Source organism: Lactuca serriola, chromosome 6 (genome assembly GCF_051521515.1).
Source record: "Lactuca serriola cultivar US96UC23 chromosome 6, Lser_US96UC23_V15, whole genome shotgun sequence".
NCBI classification, from domain to species: domain Eukaryota; kingdom Viridiplantae; phylum Streptophyta; class Magnoliopsida; order Asterales; family Asteraceae; genus Lactuca; species Lactuca serriola.
In genome coordinates, this window is record NC_136413.1 from 168615583 (window position 1) to 168634518 (window position 18936).

The window sequence follows — 18936 nt, forward strand, 5'->3', positions numbered from 1 at the left end:
GCTTTCAAGGACCGGTATCATGCATTAACGTAGAGGCAGACGGCAGTTATCAATCATTACGTCTGATTTTGTTCCTAATTTTCTTTTATTCTCCGTGTTCAACTCCAAAAGTCATACTTGTCAATGTCAATGTATACCATTGATCGTCACTCTGTCTAGAAAAAGGGACCGAGTCAAATTAACTACATTACGTATATATAATCTTTAAAGGAGGTAGAATGGAATTTTAGTCAAGTCAACTCTTTATGAGGAGATTCTCTATATTTCTATGTATATATGTATATTATAAACCACATAGATAATTGCGTTTGTCTAGATCATTTAAATTCAGCTCCACCTTCCTAGAAAAAGATGTGCAGAAAAAGAAAGATGGATATATCTATAGGCAACCATGGTGTGGTAGTGTTAGCTTTGATGTTGATCATGTTGGTAGCGAATGGTGAAGAACAAAGGACACGAGAAATAGGACTAGGGGTGATTCTTGATATCGATTCACACGTTGGGAAGAGTATCTGGGTCAGCATCTTGATGGCCATTGAAGATTTTTATGGAGATACGAACAACTCGACCACCGTTATTGTCCCTCACTTTCGAGATTCCAAATACGACAACGTAGAAGCTGTCTCTGCTGGTGCGTATAACCACTCTTCATTTAATATCACTACTAAGATTCTAGTATTATGCTGTTACCAAATATCGTAAATTGTTTTTGCTTCTTTTTGTATAGCCATAGACCTTTTGAAAAATACTCAAGTGATGGCAATTCTTGGACCCCAAAAATCATCCCAGGCAGCTTTTGTACTTGATATTGCACAAAGATCGAAGGTTCCCATGATATCTCCGGCAACAAACCCTGATCTTTCCCCAATCCGAAACCCCTACTTCATCCGAATAGCACAAGCTTCATCAACTCAAGCCCAACCCATTGCAGCTCTAGTCAAATCCTTTGGCTGGAGGGAAGTCGTGTTTGTTTACGAAGATACTGATTTCGGAAGAGGACCTATTCCCTTTTTATTTGACGCAATGGTAAACATTGGTACTCAGGTTAAGTTCCGCACCCTTTTGTCTCCATCCTCCTCGGATTATGAGATTCTGCAACTCCTTTACAAATTAAAGTCCATGCAAACTAGGGTTTTTGTGGAACACATGTTACCGGCTCTTGCTTCTCGTTTCTTCAAGAAAGCAGACGAAGCTGGAATGATGGCTCAAGGATACGCATGGATCATCACTGATGTGCTCACTGGTCTTTTGCATCAATTGGATCCGCAGGATATGGATTCCATGCAAGGTGTACTTGGTGTGAAACCTTATATACCACCATCCAACCAGCTAAAGAAGTTCGAGAGGAGATGGAGGAGGAGATTCCGTAAAGAATACCCTGACATTGATAGAGTTGAGCTTGACATGTTTGGGATATTGTCTTACGACTCTATTGTCGGACTAGCTATGGCGTTAACAAGAGTTGGATCCGAGTTAAGTACTATCTTCAAGAGAACAAAGAAAGCCTCAACTGATTTGGCTGCTATTGGAACCTCGGACATGGGATCCAAGCTCCTTCCAATGATGCAAAATATAAGTCTTGAAGGCATGAGAAATCGCGATTTCGAGGTTGTCAATGGACAATTACAGATGTCTAGGTACCAAATAGTGAATGTGATTGGGAAGGGGGAGAAACACATCGGATTTTGGAGTTCAAGAAACGGTATATCAAATCAACTTATAAGCCAGAATCAAAGTTCAGATTACACGACTAACAAAGATGATCTGGGAACCATCATATGGCCAGGAGATACTCCACGATTCCCGAAAGGTTGGGAGATCCCAACTGGTGGAGACAACATTTTAAGAGTGGGAGTTCCAGCAAAAGGAGGATTTGTTGAGTTTATTGAAGCTAGCATAGACCCTAAAACCAAAGTGGTTAACGCGAGTGGATATGTCATAGATGTCTTCAAGGCAGTTATAGATGCAATGCCATATGATGTACGCTACAAATTTCTTCCTTATGAAAATCCTGATGGTCAACGAATTGGAGATTACAACGATCTTGTGTATCAGATTGTTCTTGATGTAATTACTTATCTATATTGCTTATATATAGTTGGTGTAGGATTCTAATGCTAACAAGTTTTTTCTTTTAACAACCAACAGAAATTCGATATGGTGGTTGGAGACGTGACAATCTTGTGGAACAGATCAAACTATGTTGAATTCACTTTGCCCTACTCAGAATCTGGAGTTTCAATGCTTGTTCCCGCTAAGGTTGATGATAGTAAGAACGTTTGGATATTCATGAGGCCTCTAGAAATGGAGTTGTGGATAACAATTGGAGGATTCTTCATCTACATTGGATTTGTTGTTTGGGTTCTAGAGCATCGTGTAAACAAAGAGTTTCGTGGCCCTCCTCATCAACAAGTCGGAATGATTTTCTGGTTTTCCTTCTCCACCCTTGTTTTTGCACATAGTAAGTCGTTACTTAATCACATACCCAAGTGATATGCAACAAGATAGATGTCTTATATGGATTAAACATTGAGTAACCAAAATTTTAATATATCTTGCAGAGGAGAAAATGATAAGCAATTTATCTAGATTCGTGGTGATAGTGTGGATATTTGTGGTTCTGGTGCTAACCTCCAGCTATACAGCAAGCTTGGCATCCATGTTAACGGTGCAAAAGCTCCAACCAACTCTTATGAATATGTCTGAACTCAAAGCAAGAGGAGATTATGTAGGATACCAAGATGGTTCTTTTGTTGTTAACATGTTAAAGGACATGGGTTTCCATGGTGATAAGTTGAAGAAGTATAGCAACTTCAAAGAGTATGCGAATGCGCTTTCAAATGGGAGTACGAAGAATGGAGTTTCTGCCATTGTTGACGAGGTTCCTTATCTCAAGATGTTGCAGGCCAAAAACTGTAACAAGTATGTCATGGTGGGTCCAACCTACAAGACTGCAGGCTTTGGCTTTGTAAGTAGCGATATTTCTTTGATTAATTAATTTTATATGACATGTCATTAATTACCTCGGTGATGCTAATTGGTTGGGTAATGCGTTCTTATGAGCAGGCGTTTCCGAAAGGATCACCGCTAGTAGCCGAGTTCTCAAGAGCAATTTTGAAAGTGATAGAGGAGCAGATGAGAAACATTTCAGACAAATGGATTAGAGATGAAGCGGATTGCCCAGGGAAAAATGAGGACGTTGAACCCTTTGATAAGCTGACACTAGAAAGCTTTAAAGGTCTATTTTTTGTTGCTGGATTGTCTTCAACATGTGCGCTAGTCATCTTCCTGTTTATGTTCTTATATGAAAACAAGGAGATACTAGTCTCACATGATTCAATGCATCATAAGTTGACTGCGATCATACAAAACTTTGATAAGAAGAAAGATCTAATGCCCTCTGAAACAGAAACAGTCAACGATAGCAATGATTATATAGAAGAGAATATAATTGGCGGTTCGCCGATGAGTCCAGCAATAAGTGTTTATCATCAAGGTGAAGGAGTCTTTTCACCTGCGAGTCCAACGTAACAATGAGCCGGTTTATCTTAAGTTAATATTAGGGCTAATGTATTAAAACTTGTAAAAGGGTTTAATAGGTAAACTAGGTGTAAAATTCTTGTATTAGAGAGTTTAAAAAAGAAATTAAATATTAAAATATAAATAATAAATATTTTTTAAAATGAAATTTTGGAATAAAAAATAAAGAGATTGACATGTAACAAAATGAATCTTCATTTATTATAGTTGATATATCTTTATTTAATTTTCATATAATTCTATCATTTTTTTACAAATACACCAATCTCTATAAAAGTTATATGAAATATCTGTTTTGAACTAATTTTTTATCACTCAAGGGGTCGATTGTCATTAAACTCCATATCCATACAACGTGAGATCCCATTATGGTTCACTTTAACATATTTGAAGGTCAACTATGCAAGATTGTTAAGATCGGGATCCTACCTATGATCGTTTTTAGGTTTGTAAGATCGGGATCGTAAGATCGAGAAAGGGATTCTAAGATCCCACAAAATAAAATATATTTTTAATTTTTAATCATGAAAAATATTTCAAACATTTAATTTTTCGTTCAAAAGTTATAAAAACTTCAAAATATTAGTCATAAGCCACAATACAAAATTATAAATGGTAAATTGATTAAGGGTAAAAGACATAAAAAGATCAAAATAATTTTTATTTGCAAAAAAAAAAAAAATCAAAGGAAGGTAGGATCTCGATCCTACGATCCTACCTCAAATACGATCCTTTTACGATCCATATCGTTTTTCATACCTAGGATCGTACGATCCTACGATCAAGATCGCAATTTTGACAACCATGCAACTATGCATTCCAAACATTTCACTTTTCTTTTAAAATATGAATTGTGGATGTTATAGACACTACATAAAAAAGAAAACCATAACATGGTAGCCCGTAGTGTTGGCGAACGATGTTGACATGATGCACCTCAATTTTTGTAAAAATATATATTGTGTTCCCTGGACGAATAGTCCAATGAAAAAGAGAAGAAGAAGATGTCAAAGATGATTTAATCTTTCATATCTCAAACTTATATAAACAAATTTCTAGAAATAAAATGGTTGTGTATAATTGTTGGAGATTAAATGGGTATTTACTGGAGGTTTTAAAAAAAATTAGATTTTCAATTCTTTTAATTGCTAGCGGTCAAATTTCATAGGGGAAAGAAAAATAGGCAACGAGATTGGAGTCATGGTGGGATAGCACATGTCGATGTGGTTGTAACACCCATAAATTTAAGCCAATTTTAAACTTTTTCAAAACACTTAAAACCATTCAACATTACATAGTTTGTTTTCAAAATAATAATTATCAGAGTTTCCCAGTATCAAATCATAAAATCATAACAGCAGGAGGAGCGGTATGATCATGCATTCACCTTCCCGCGATCACCAGAAGTACCTGAAACAACCAACTGAAACTGTAAGCCCGAAAGCTTAGTGAGCTACCCCCAAAATACTCATACCCACGATAACATACAAACAATCATAAACAACATACTATGGGTCCAGTCAACCATTGGATTGGAATACCCCAGGCCCACAACCAACAGGTTGGAATGCCTACATACTATGAGTCCAATCATCCTCGGGATGGAATACTCACGGCCCACAACCAATACGTTGGAATGCCCAGTCTATTGGCTTTCGCACAAAGCTGATAAGCCTCAACGGCCAAACAAACATATGCACATATAACATATAATCACATAATAGTCTATAGACAACAACCGATCTAACGGATCATACCACATAGCACATAATACCATCCTATCTACCAGGATACCGATCTTAACAGATCATATCGCTTCCATATAATATTATCCTACTCCCTAGGATACCGATCTAACAAATTGTAACAATATCTACCAGGATACTGATCTAACATATCATAACAACACATAGCATCCCATCTACTAGGATACTGATCTAACAGATCATAATAGCATAACATGACTGGATAACAATCCAAAGGGTCGGCCTTGGTGCCTTAGACCCATAAGTATAGTGAGGACAACTCACCTCGCTAGTAGTGTTGAAATACTGCAAATCTTCGACTGTCGTCTCACCGGGAATCCCAACCTATTACACAATAAGCACCTAAATTAATACCCAACGTAACCTTCTTGACCAAAAGTCCACAACATTCATTTAGTCCACTCACGTTATTGGGCCAAGGCCCAAATACCCAATCCTTGACTTAAAAGTCCATATAAAAGCTCATTATCGGCCCAATTTACCAAATTGAGCCCAACCTCCTAATTAGGCCTAACCCTATGATCCACTATCAATACCTGGCCCAAAATGTCTCATTTACATAGTCCAGCAAAGGCCCAAATCCATTAGACCATAACCAACCCAAGTCTAAAGCCCATTTGACAAAACCCAAACAGAGGACGTATGCGGGGCGTACTCATCCGAGCTTTGACCACCATCGGGGTGGCTGACCCAGTACGCTGGGCGTACCAGATTTACGTTGGGCGTACTGGACGATTTGGCAAAGTCTCATTAAGTGCTTAATGGCTTAAGCACTTAAGCCCAAACTTCAGATCCAGAGACCTAACATGACTAGGATCCATAAAGTCGTGAACTTTATCACTTTGGACGTCCATTAAGCTCTAAATGCTTGGTATTAATCCATTAAGACCTTATTTCCCATGCATGGGACACATTCAGCTGATGGGACCCCATTTTTATCATTCAAGGTCCCCTCAAGAGCCCAGAAGGACAATCATTTTCGTTTAAAGCACAACATGCACCACCTTGTGGTTTTTGGGACAAGAAATGGGTCTTTAAAAGCAAAATGGAGAGATCTAATCAAATAATCATAAAGTTTGGAACTTTATACCTTCTAGAGCTTCTCGTGCACATGCTAACTTCAGATCTACAAGCTTGGTCCCTTCCTTCAACTCTTTGATGCAATGGCTTCCTCATAAGGCACTCAAGAGCACCAAAATGAGCTTATCACACAAAAGGGGAGGCTAGGGTTTGAGAGAGACAAGTTTGATCTATGGAGGCTGAGGTAAAAGAGGTGTGGGTGCTAATTATGTTGCTTATATAGGCCCCAAACCCTAAATATTAGGGTTTCATCCAGACATTGGTACGCCCAGCATACTCAAGTTTACACCCAGTGTACTAGGGCGGACCTTAATATGCTCAACGTTTGCTTAAGTACACGCGGCGTACTCTCTTTTGGCCCAATTTGCAAGTTCGGCCCTTAAATTTATATTGGCTCTTCATTATCAAACCCAAGGACTATAACTGAAAAAGTAATGATAGAAGAGGGTTTGGAAATACCTGCGAAATCTCGGGACATTACAATTCTCCCCCACTTAACCTAGACTTCTCCCTCGAAGTCTGCTACAACAAATAGATCCGGGTAATGTTCCCGCATCTTGGACTCGAGCTCCCACGTCCACTCAGACCCCCTCCGATGCTCCCACTATACCTTCAGCAAAGGTATCTCCTTATTCCTCAGAACCTTCTTCTTCTTCTATAGTATAGCCACAGGCCTCTTGTAAGTCCCCAATTTGCTTGAGTATCAATCAGATCCATTTGATGGTGCGTAATCCCAATCAAACGGATGATGCCAAATCAAAATAGAAGAGAAGGAGAAGAAGAATAATATGAATCTTGTATGATATGATTAGAATGAAGTTCTTTACACAAGATTCACACACCTACACACACATGTGCTCCTTTCTCTCTCTCTTGGCCGTACACTCTCTTCTATTCATCAATCACTCCTCACCCACCTAACACCTATATATATATATATATATATATATATATATATATATATATATATATATATATATATACTTGGGGAATATGATCCATAAATGGGTTTACGGCCGTAAACACCCATTTGGCCGTAAACACTTTCCGGTCCTGATGGAAAATTACAATTGCCTAGAAAATCAAAGTATAAACCATAATTTTAGACCCAACAATCTCCCCCTTGATTTATAGCTTTCTTTTCTAATTGACCCAACACAATCCCCCTAAAAAAGTAGCTGTTTTTTTTTTAATCTTTATTTGGTGCTTGGCCTCAGCTTTAATCTTCAATTTCTTCACAACTTCAAGATGAACTTGATGAATCTTCAATGAATGAATTCATCTTGAGTAGTTGGGCTTTTCTTCAGAATTTGACTTTGAACGCACGTTGGTTAAGGAGGCTTCTTGTAGAGATTCTTGAAAAATGGCGCTTTCAGCTTGAGAATCTTTAGAGAGAATAAAAGAGTGAACTAATCTTCTGGATCACTTCAGCAGGTTCATAGATAGTAGCAGACTGATTGATGAGGCTTCAATGCAATCTGTCACATAATCATTGCAGCTTCACCTATCTTCTGGGGATGAAAGATTGAATGTTGAAAGAATAATCTTCATTTTTTGCTCCTTCGAATGAGAATTCTTCGATGCTCACGGTTGAAGCCTTGGCTCAGAAATCTCGATACAGTCTCCATGGGACCCCATTTTTATCATTCAAGGTCCCCTCAAGAGCCCATAAGGGCAATCATTTTCGTTCAAAGCACAACATGCACCACCTTGTGGTTTTTGGAACAAGAAATGGGTCTTTAAAAGCAAAATGGAGAGATCTAATCAAATAAGAATAAATTTTGGAACTTTATACCTTTTAGAGCTTCTTGTGCACAAGCTAACTTCATATCTACAAGCTTGGTCCCTTCCTTCAACTCTTTGATGCAATGGCTTCCTCCTAAGGCCCTCAAGAACACCAAAATGAGCTTATCACACAAAAGGGGAGGCTAGGGTTTGAGAGAGACGAGTTTGATATGTGGAGGTTGAGGTAAAAGAGGTGTGGGTGCTCATTATGTAGCTTATATAGGCCCTAAACCCTAAATATTAGGGTTTCATCCAGACATTGGTACGCCCAGCGTACTAGGGCGGACCTTAATACGCTCAACGTATGCTTAAGTACGCACGACGTACTCTTTTTTGGCCCAATTTGCAAGTTTGGCCCTTAAATTTATCCTGGCTCTTCATTTTCAAACCCAAGGACTATAATTGATAAAGTAATGATATAAGAGGGTTTGGAAATACCTGCAAAATCTCGGGACGTTACAGTGGTGATCTTGTGTAAGGTCGGATTTGCTACGTAAGGCCATTTGTTGTGACGGTCCCTATGGTACGTTTTCATTGTGTCTTTGGTCCTCATCGGACGTTAAAAGACAGTTTTCCCTTTCCCGTTTCTTTTCTAATTATTTTATTATTTATTTATTAATTTATTATTGAACTAAACAATAAATCGAAGTTGTAACGCCCCATCTCTGGTATGTTGTTCCTGTGGCTTTTATTTAAAAGTTTTATTGAGGGACTCGGCAAGTCTATGGCCTGACTCGTCGAGTAGGGTCGAGTTTTCGTGCACGTGTTAGTCGGCTACTCGGCGAGTCCATATTCGGGACTCGGCGAGTCTGCCTGCCTGGAAGAAACCCTAAATCCCCGGGTTGCTCACTATTTAAGCAATGTTATGTGCCCCAAACTCGTCTCCTTCACCCTCAAAGAGCTGTGAGAAAACCCTAATCCATCCCTTATTGTTTTAAGTGCTTTTGTGTGTGGATTTTGAAGGCTTGAAGAAGAAGAAGAAGAAAGGAGCAAAGAGAAGAGGTGTAGAGCAAAGATCCAAGGGCAAAATCAGAGTTCATTGAGGTATTTCTCGGATTCCTTCTGTTTTATGCTTTAGACCTCCATTAGAACTCTTCTAGGGCTAGTTTGATGCATTTTCCAAGCCTTATAGTTGTATGGATGCCTTAATAGGTCGAGATATCCCTAGATCTGTTCATTTAGGAGTTGTAGAGCCCGTATCTTTTGCCTTTTTGAAGATGCTTTGCATAAGAACCCTAGATCTAGCCTTTGTTATGCTTTTTGAGCCTTATTATCTTCTTGGTCGCTTATGGGCACGTAAAGATAGAATATTTACGTGCTAATCGAGTTAAGGAAGCCCGGATTTATTAGTTTCAGACGCTGGATTCAAGCAGAATCGAGTTTAGAGTAGCTGCATGGATGTGACTCGGCGAGTCGGAAGAACGACTCGGCGAGTTAAGCCGCGAGTCCCGTTTTTCCCCTTTTTGAGTGTTGACGAGTGGAAGCCTGTGAATAGTAGAGTGGACTCAGTGATTTGGAGGGCAGACTCAGTAATGGAGGGACTCGACGAGTTGTTCATACAACTCGGCGAGTCCAAGGCAATCTTCTTAGCTCAAGAACAACTCGTCGAGTTGTTCATATGACTCGGCGAGTCGGATGAAGATTGTCTGAGTTCTTGGATCGAGAGAGTACTCGTCGAGTCGATGCCATACTCGACGAGTAGCCACGAGTAGAGTTGAGAAGTGAGACTAGAGACTCGGCGAGTTGGCGGCCCAACTCGGCGAGTCAAGTCAACTGTGGGTTGACTTTGACCGAGAGAGTTGACCTTGACCAAGGGTAAAATAGTCATTTTACCCTAGTGCAGTGTTTAGCATTTGATTGAGTGTGTTTATGGACTTGTAGCCGGGGAGATACCGGAGCAGCAGCAGTTAGCTTCCAGAGCCATTCACACAACAGCCAGTTCACGAGGTGAGTTTCCCTTCAGTAGGAACGGGTCTAAGGCCACAGTGACGACCCGTTCAGTTAGCCGTAGTTCTGGACTTCGGTCCAATGCAGTAGCTAGTATGTTTGACGCCTCCGTGGCTCAGGCAGGATTTATGTGTTTGTACTAGTTGATATGTTTATGCTATGTTCAGTCAGCTTCGGACTTCGGTCCGATGTAGGGGACAGAGGTCCCAGTCAGCTTCGGACTTCGGCCCGATGTAGGGGACGGAGATCCCAGTCAGCTTCGGACTTCGGTCCGATGTAGGGGACGAAAGTCCCAGTCAGCTTCGGACTTCGGTCCGATGTAGGGGACAGAGGTCCCAGTCAGCTTCGGACTTCGGTCCGATGTAGGGGGCAAGGCCCCAGTTAGCCCGGACTTCGGTCCGATGCAGTGGGCAAGGCCCAGTATGTGCTTATTTGTTATTATGTGGTATGTGGTAGTTTGGGGGAGCTCACTAAGCTTTGTGCTTACAGTTTCAGGTTTGGTTTCAGGTACTTCCGCAAGCAAAGGGAAGAGCTCGGGATGATGGCATCGTACACACCACAACTTCAGATTTGTCCTGGGAGTTGATTTAGTTTTCTTGATATGTTTGGATACAGTTGTGATACAGTTTTTCTCACAATATTTTATTATGGTTTTTGAAACACACATCATATGATTTTATTATGTGATACTCAGTCTCGTGGGTTTTGTTATAATAAAAATCGAAATTTTTGGGTGGTATTTTTGGGATGTTTCAGAAGTAAAATGAGCCAACCCCCCATTTATCCTCATCCTCACCGACCTCGTCCTTCTAAAGCTCCCTACATCCCTTTTCTCTAATATCAGATGAAGAGAATCCTAAATTATGACCACCGAACCACTACTATCAGAAACCACCAAACAATGCCAGAAAACCATTATACAACATTAGAAATCATTGGATGATGTCGAAAACCATCGGATGACGTTATAAACTATCATACGATGCTAGATATCGTTGATGTACACTCTTAACTAACTGGCATCCCCATTTTCACCCATCTCTTTTTTGCTATAAACATCGACATCCCTTTCCTCACCTTTGTAACCCTCCGCCTATTAAGGGAATTGTTGCCTATTAAAAGGTGCCACTGTTACCCTACTCCATTGTCGATTTGGAGAATCAGACATCGACTTGTACACCGACGCTATTGTTGTTCTCTCATATAAAGATGTGTGATTTTGCAAAATTTGACCATCGATTGCATATCTAACCACTGTAAACCCACCACCATTTATTAGAAGATATATCATTTATTTATGATTGAAATCAATCGATTGCTTCAATAAACCCTTACAAGAATCACTCATGAATCTCTTTTATCTTTGATGTCTATTTGCAATGAACTTTATTTGTCTTTGATTTTTTCACAAAGTCTGCACTTATTTTTTTAAAACGGTAAACTAACATATTCCTAAAACACAATAAATGTCTCCTAGTGAAAGACTTGAACCTATGACCTATCATTTGAGAGAGTTACTCCTTACTGCTGGGTCAAAGGCCCTTTGGTCATAAAGTTTGCACTCCATTAGTAAATTAAACTCGTTTTCTTCTAGTTTTGATTTAGTTATGTTGTAAAAGTTGTGTTTTTGTTTACTCTTTGAAACATGTCTTTGTATTGATTTTTATTTTGCATATCATTAATGATCTAAACATTTTTTCAATGGTTCTTGGATTGTGTTTTTGTTTTTTTATAGTATTTTACATTGAGTATGGAGGGTCACCCACAAGGAGGAAGGTTGTCCGCGGGCATGGGACCGAAAGTGAAGAGAGTGTCAAGGGAGGTTCAGGGGAAAGGGGCATCTAAATTTAGTTTTTTTTATAAAATATATATCAAATAATAACAAAAAGTTAAAAAGAAATTAGAAAGGGAAAATGAGTCATCTTATGTTGAATGGGGACCAAATATACAACAAAATATATCATGATCACTATCTGATATAATCAAAACAAGTTAGGGAACAAGTGCACAAGCTACACCAAACCACATTGACCATTTGTGTAATTTACTGTGAGGGTTAAAAACCTTTTTAACTAGAAAATTTTGAAAAAATTGTCTATGTGTTTAGCTGAAAATTATCACTTTGGTCTAAAAGTTTTGCATTAGCACCACTAGTCTAAAATATATTTTTTTATTGTGGTTTTAGTCCTAAATATTTTGAAGAAACTTCTAATGACTATTTTGCCTTTTTGTTTATTTATCAGTTTAGTTAATTTAAAAAAAGAATATATACGTATATGTATGTATATATATATATATATAATCCTTAATATCACCATCAATTTCCTCTTTCTCTTTCTTTCTCTCTCTCTCTTAAGTCTCACCCCTCTTATCTATAATTATCTACACAACCACTAGTCAACGTTGCCACAACCATCACCATTGATCAACTCCACCACCACACTCGTCAATGTCGCTACCAACACTAGTCAATGTCGTCTCAAACACATCAACGTCGTTTGAACGCCAAATTGAGATACAAATGTAGATTGAAAATGCTACAAGCACCACCACCATCGGTTAAAAAGTATCAAACACGTTTGCAGATATAAATCGAGAGGGTAGTGATGACGATACAATGAACAAACTTCGTCAAACAAACTAGCAATGAAAGGCGATGATACGACAAACTTACTACGATCTTTATAGCTTTTCACACATGTAGTTATGGTTTTTAACAAAGGGTAGACTGAGCTACGATTTGCAAAACCTAAAATGGTGAAGGTGAGAGTGAGGCATCTAGGATTTTTGATGAATCTTGACCTTCAAACAACCACGAATCTGGCGATGTTGCAAATCTGATTGGACGACGAAAACAAAGTTTAGAGTTTTTAGATCCACATTGTTGTAGGTTCAGATCTACTTTGTTAGATGTGGTATAGGATTTCTGTAAAAAAAAAAAAAGGACGTCTCCGGTGAATAGGGTGGTCTAACAAGTGGTTGTTATCTAGCAACAATGGAAGTAGAGAGAGAGAGAGATTAACTCAACATATATAAGAGCGAGGGGTGAGTTAGTTAGTAGAGGGTAAGGGTAATTTTTTTTTTAACAGAAAGATATCAAAGTAAATAAAAATGAAAAAAAATATCAATCACAAATTGTCGGCTAATGTTAAGATCTGTGTCATTGAAGGTGGTTTAGGTGGTTCAACAAGAAAAGGCATATCTAGTGAAAAGGGTGGTCCAACAATAGGTGATGATCAGGCGTCGGTGATCCAACAACAATGAAGAGATAGAGAGAGAGAGAGAGAGAGAGAGAGAAAGAGATGATCAATGTATTTAAGAGTGAGGGATGAGTGGTTGAGTTAGTATGAGGCGAGTAAACATATTTTTTTAATAGAAAAATACTAAAGTAAACAAATAATGGAAAAAAATACCGAAGGCAAATCGTTCATTTCATGTTTAACATCTAAGAAACTTCTACTTATCCTCATCAACGTTAAAGATTACATCGTCGAGCATATTAAAGAGGTTTGTCATAAGATATCGCCTTTGTACTTTGAGAGAATTTCCTTGAGCATATGCTGAACAAGTGAGGTTCCTAAAGAGTAAATAATTTAGACCAAAAGGACAATAAATCAAGAAGATAAAAGAGGGGGGGGGGGAGTTGTGGATGATACAAGAGATCTGATGTGCAATAAGATGGACGTGTTTGAAAGCAAGTTTTTAGGAGCTTCTAACTTTTAAGAAAGAACTTGATTTAAACAAAAACTTTTGTTTAGGAGTACAAGATTTTTGTTTTTGTTGTTTAAACAAAAAGCACCAAATTTAAAAGTTATTTCATTTAGCATTTAAGAAAAAACCATTTAAACGTTTTAATCAATTTTTAGAACTGCCTATAATAAGATTAACATAGTATCTTTCTAATTATTATTTCATGTAATTCTATACATTTTAAAAGCTCTCAACTAATTCTATTAAACGATCAAATAACAAATAAAAACTTAGTTTCCAACTAATTTTGCAAATACACTCGATGCCAATTGGTGCTGATCAGGAGGTAACTGCTGATGAAGAGTCATGCTTTTAACAATCTACATCTTCATATGATTTGCTTATATTTTTTAACAATGGTGTTATATATATATATATATATACACACACACACACAAGTAAAAATCGGGCTTTGGCCATGCAAAAAACATGTCACTAAATGTTTTTTTCATTCATTGTGTAAGCAAAGGTCGCATCATTAGAGGTAAGTTATGATGACATTTAATTATAGTGACTATAACCGTTACTATAGGTAAAACCCATCACCATATGGTACCATTTTTTTGTAGTTTTTTCAATCATGTTTTGATAACTATCACCATAAGCTACTTTCCCTCACAAGTTGTTTTGTTTTCATCACTATTTGTAACACTAGGTTTCGAATCACTTCATTATTCAGGGTTGTGGCCCGGTCATTAGTTATCATAAGGCTTAGGCCTTATGGAAGAAAGGATTTGGCCCTTTTTGGAAGTGGGTGTTATAGTCTTAGTGATCCGAGTGTTCGATGGTGTTTTGGAGCCCAAGGGTGTAATCGTAGTTTGATAACTTGGTTCTTTATGAATTTTAGGTTTTTGGTTCATAAAGTTTTAAGGCTAATGTGAGTTGTTAGAAGTGTAGGACTTCTCGTCACCTTTCCGTGGATATAAAGTTCGTCAGAAGCGAAGTTGAAACGAAGATGTTATGATCTTTCGAAGTATTGTCAAAAGTGGTCCTTAGTGGAAAAGATCGGCAAGAATGGTCCCATGCATGCATTTTATGAACGCACGTGTTTGGGTGGGTACGTCTGACGTAAGCTGGGGTACGCCCATCGTAATTGGCAAAGTGTCAAACCTTAATTTTAGGGTTTGGACACTATTTAAACATCCTTGTGAGCGCATGACTCTCACATTTATCAGCTTTCACTGACCTTAGAGCCTCATTTCGAACCCTAATCCATTGGTGGTGTGTTCTTGAGCTTATAAATGATTTTGAAAGGTTTTTGGTGTTATTTCAGTAACATCCCGTCTGTTAAATAAATAAACAGATAAAATTAATAAATGAATAGTAGCCCTTAATGCGGGATAATTTAGGAAATAGTTGGTTTTGGGGGTTAAAAAGTCATAACTGAGAGTTTGGGGGTTAAAGTGTAAGTTCCGGATCGGTTTTGCAAATATTTATGAAGGCATGGACCGCTTGGTAAATTATTGGGACTTAATTTGAAGAGATTTTGGAGGCTAAGGGGATGAATGGTAATCTATGGATTTCAGTTGAAAATAAATTATAGATGGGGGGCTGTTTGGTAACTGTTGGACTTATTATGAAAAGAATTATGGGAGCAGGGGTTTAAAGGGTAAATATTGGAGCGAATTCGAAATTATTTCATAAAGGAGGGACCATTGTTGTCATTATGGGATAAAGTTTCATGGGGCTTGGGATATAAAACCCGCCAGCCCGGTAATCCTAACCCTAACCCAAGAATGCAACCGCCATCGTCGGGAAGTCCTCCAGCTGCCACCTTGTCGTAACTGACCACCGCTTAACCAGCGGCCGTCTAGCCGTCGGACGCCACCTCAGCGTTACTGCCGGACGTCATGGGCTGCCGAATGAGCCGATGAGATCAATCATTGAAGCTGTGAACGACGTCTATTTCCACCGCTCCTCCGTTATCTTCTTCCTCTGCCCTTTGTCGTCATCTACAGGCGAACCACGCCCGTCACCAGTGCTACTCCAACCACCCATCGCCACCTTCTGTCCAACAGACGCCATGGTGGAACCGCCGCCGTTCTCGGTTGAAAGCGGACAACTTTTCATCCACAGACGCAATGTCCGTCGCTGTCCTACTCTAAGTCCGACGTGCTACTATTGTTTGCAGTCTTAGCTTCTCCTTTCCCATTGTTTCGGTGTTACACCACAACCATAACCGTCATTAACCGTCACTGTCATCACAAACTGTCGCTGCTGCCCACTATCTCGCGTCATCGCCTCTGCCGTACGCCACCAGGTGGGGTGCTGGGTCCATTTCTTTTGATGATGTGTTATACATATATTATTTGAACGGAAAACCCGAAGAAAACCCACCACCACCATCGTGAAGTGGTGCATGCTGCCTTCTGCCGCCACCAGCCGCCGTGTTGGGTAGTGGTGTGCATTTGTATGATTAGATTGCTATTTTGGATGTTTAATCGTGTTTTGGTTTAGAGTCATAACCACCACCGTGAGCCGCCGTTGACCATCATTACCCGAGGTGGTAGTGGGTGTGATTCAGACATACTCTCGGGTAAGTCTGGACTCAAACTGAGAGTTTGGTGAAAATTTTCATAAAATAAATGTTTTATTATTAGGGCTTTTAATCGAAGAAAGAGATGTGATGCATTAAATAACAAAAATAATATTAATTTTTTTTTCGGATTTTTTCTTTTATTTTTCAATTTATAATTTTTATTTTTATTTATTTTGATATCAATATGAATGATTAGGATCACAACTTAATGTCTCAAGAAATTAAGATGGTCTCAAAATAAACCAATACCTATAAATATAATATAATAAATTTTTTTGAACAATAGCACATAGACGATAGTTTTTTTTTTTTTTTTTTTTTTTGTATTTTACCCTATAATAATTATAAAAGAAAAATTACCATTATTTCATTATTCGGTTCCAATCCCAATCGTCAAACAAATGAATCAATAATATCGCTTTCACTAAAGAGGCACATGGATTGCGATCCGCATTCTCTACTAATATACAATCTGAGCCGTCCTTTACTTACCGTACAATCTAACGGTGTAGGATCTTTCGCGCTAACTAGTCTCCCCCAAAGTTTCAAATCCACCGCAACCTCCGTCACTGTAAACCCTAATAAATACAAGCATCTTCTACCTCATTTTCCACAACACTCGATCGAATCCACTTACACAAAACAAAAGCTCAGTTTACGTTTTGAATTCTCTAAACATGGCGAGAACAAAGCAAACTGCTCGCAAATCAACAGGAGGAAAAGCACCAAGAAAGCAATTGGCAACTAAGGCCGCCCGAAAATCCGCTCCGGCGACCGGAGGTGTGAAGAAGCCACACAGATTCAGGCCAGGAACTGTTGCCCTAAGAGAAATCCGTAAATACCAGAAGAGTACAGAGCTGTTGATCCGCAAGCTTCCGTTTCAGAGACTTGTTAGAGAAATAGCTCAAGATTTCAAGACAGATTTGAGGTTCCAGAGCAGTGCTGTTGCTGCACTTCAAGAGGCGTCGGAGGCTTATTTGGTGGGTTTGTTTGAAGATACTAATTTGTGTGCGATTCATGCTAAGAGGGTTACAATTATGCCTAAAGATATGCAATTGGCTAGGAGGATTAGAGGTGAAAGGGCTTAGATTTGTGATAATGTCTATTGATTGAAAATCAGTCTGGGACTTTTTTGATTGTAGAAAGTAACCAGGGCTTTAAATTCATATGTTATTTTGATATGTCCGAACTTCATTCAATGTGAAATATGGATGTCTTTGTTCAAAGTTTCAAATGATTGCACATATCATTCAATCGTGTTTGTTCGGCTGAAGAAATCAAATAGTATCCTTCTTTAAGCACCAATTTCGTCAACTCTCATGCCATGTTGTCTTTGTAATGAAAAAGTTGATTACTTTCATGCATATGGGTATGCCATGGGAAATTATCGGCATTTTTCTTATTACGTGCATGCTAATTACATATAGATTATTACTACTGTAACGAAAAAAAATTAAAATAATTACATTCCAATGTCTTAATTCTTAAAAAGTCATGTATTTGTGTATTGTGAATAATCTCAAACATCTGTTACATTATGCTCATTACTTGTCATCTCTATCCTCGACATGCTCAAAGCTCTCTCAAACATTGGGTTTTCAAATTTCTTTACTAAGAACCTTCAAAGCCAATTGAGCATCTCGCTTGATGAAGCCGTTTTTGTCGAAAGTGGTTTGAGATTGCAATTACAAATAAAGCAGAGAGAAGTAGGAGATGTGCTGATAAATTAAAGCAAACACAACATTTCTATTTATACCGGAAAAACTATGGTTAATATGACCAAAATACCATAAAATCTAGCATTAGAAGGGTAAGTTTGTAATTAAAATAAACTATAATTGTCATAAAGGCTTATAGCCCATATATTAAAAGTGGACATAGTTAGTACTTAGTAGGGAAAATCCAAAGGCTCTAGGAGCGTTTTTGTCCATCGGGTCAAATGAGGAGGATCGAGAGGGAGTTTCTTGCACTAGAAAAAGGAACCATGTCTGTTGCGAAATACAATTCCTTGTTCTCTGAGAAGCTATAATTCGGGAAGAATTACCCCCGAGGCAAAGTAGGTGGAGAACTATGCTGAGGGGTTACTGGTGACAAAGTATCAGGCAAATGTGAGACAACGCAACACTTTGGCAGCTTTCATGGACGAGACTATTCGGATTGAGGGGGATCTGGCTACACCGGGATGTACTGTTGTCACAAGTGGAGAATAGGGAGTGGGAGGGTTAGTCTGACTCCCCCAAGAAGAAGATCTTTTTTGGGAAGAAAGGTGACAAGTCGAGTTTCTATAGGAAGTTTAAGTCTTCACATAAGGGTCCTCGCAGCAGCAACACTATCAGCTGCAGACAATGTGGCAAATTAGGCCACAAGATATCAGAGTGTACCAATACCGAGCCTCTTTGCTATAATTGCAAGAAGATGGGACACATGAGCCTTAATCCGAAAGTCGTTATGGGTAGTTTAGATCAAGAGACGGAGAAAGGCAAAGCTCCAACACGTGCATTTCAAATAATAGTCGAGGAGAGAAGACAG

At 38.7% G+C, this 18936-nt stretch overlaps 2 protein-coding genes across 2 annotated transcripts; both read left to right on the forward strand.

Moving 5' to 3' along the window:
- Positions 1–335: 335 nt before the first annotated feature.
- Positions 336–3585, forward strand: LOC145059037 (glutamate receptor 2.8-like). Its single transcript, XM_079006898.1, has 5 exons — positions 336–631; positions 728–2067; positions 2149–2461; positions 2562–2968; positions 3067–3585. The coding sequence occupies exons 1-5, from the start codon at positions 352–354 to the stop codon at positions 3529–3531; spliced, it is 2805 nt and encodes a 934-aa protein (XP_078863024.1). The 5' UTR covers positions 336–351; the 3' UTR covers positions 3532–3585.
- A 13416-nt stretch (positions 3586–17001) lies between these two features.
- Positions 17002–17641, forward strand: LOC145057335 (histone H3.2). Its single transcript, XM_079005150.1, has one exon. The coding sequence runs from the start codon at positions 17085–17087 to the stop codon at positions 17493–17495; it is 411 nt and encodes a 136-aa protein (XP_078861276.1). The 5' UTR covers positions 17002–17084; the 3' UTR covers positions 17496–17641.
- Positions 17642–18936: the final 1295 nt, after the last annotated feature.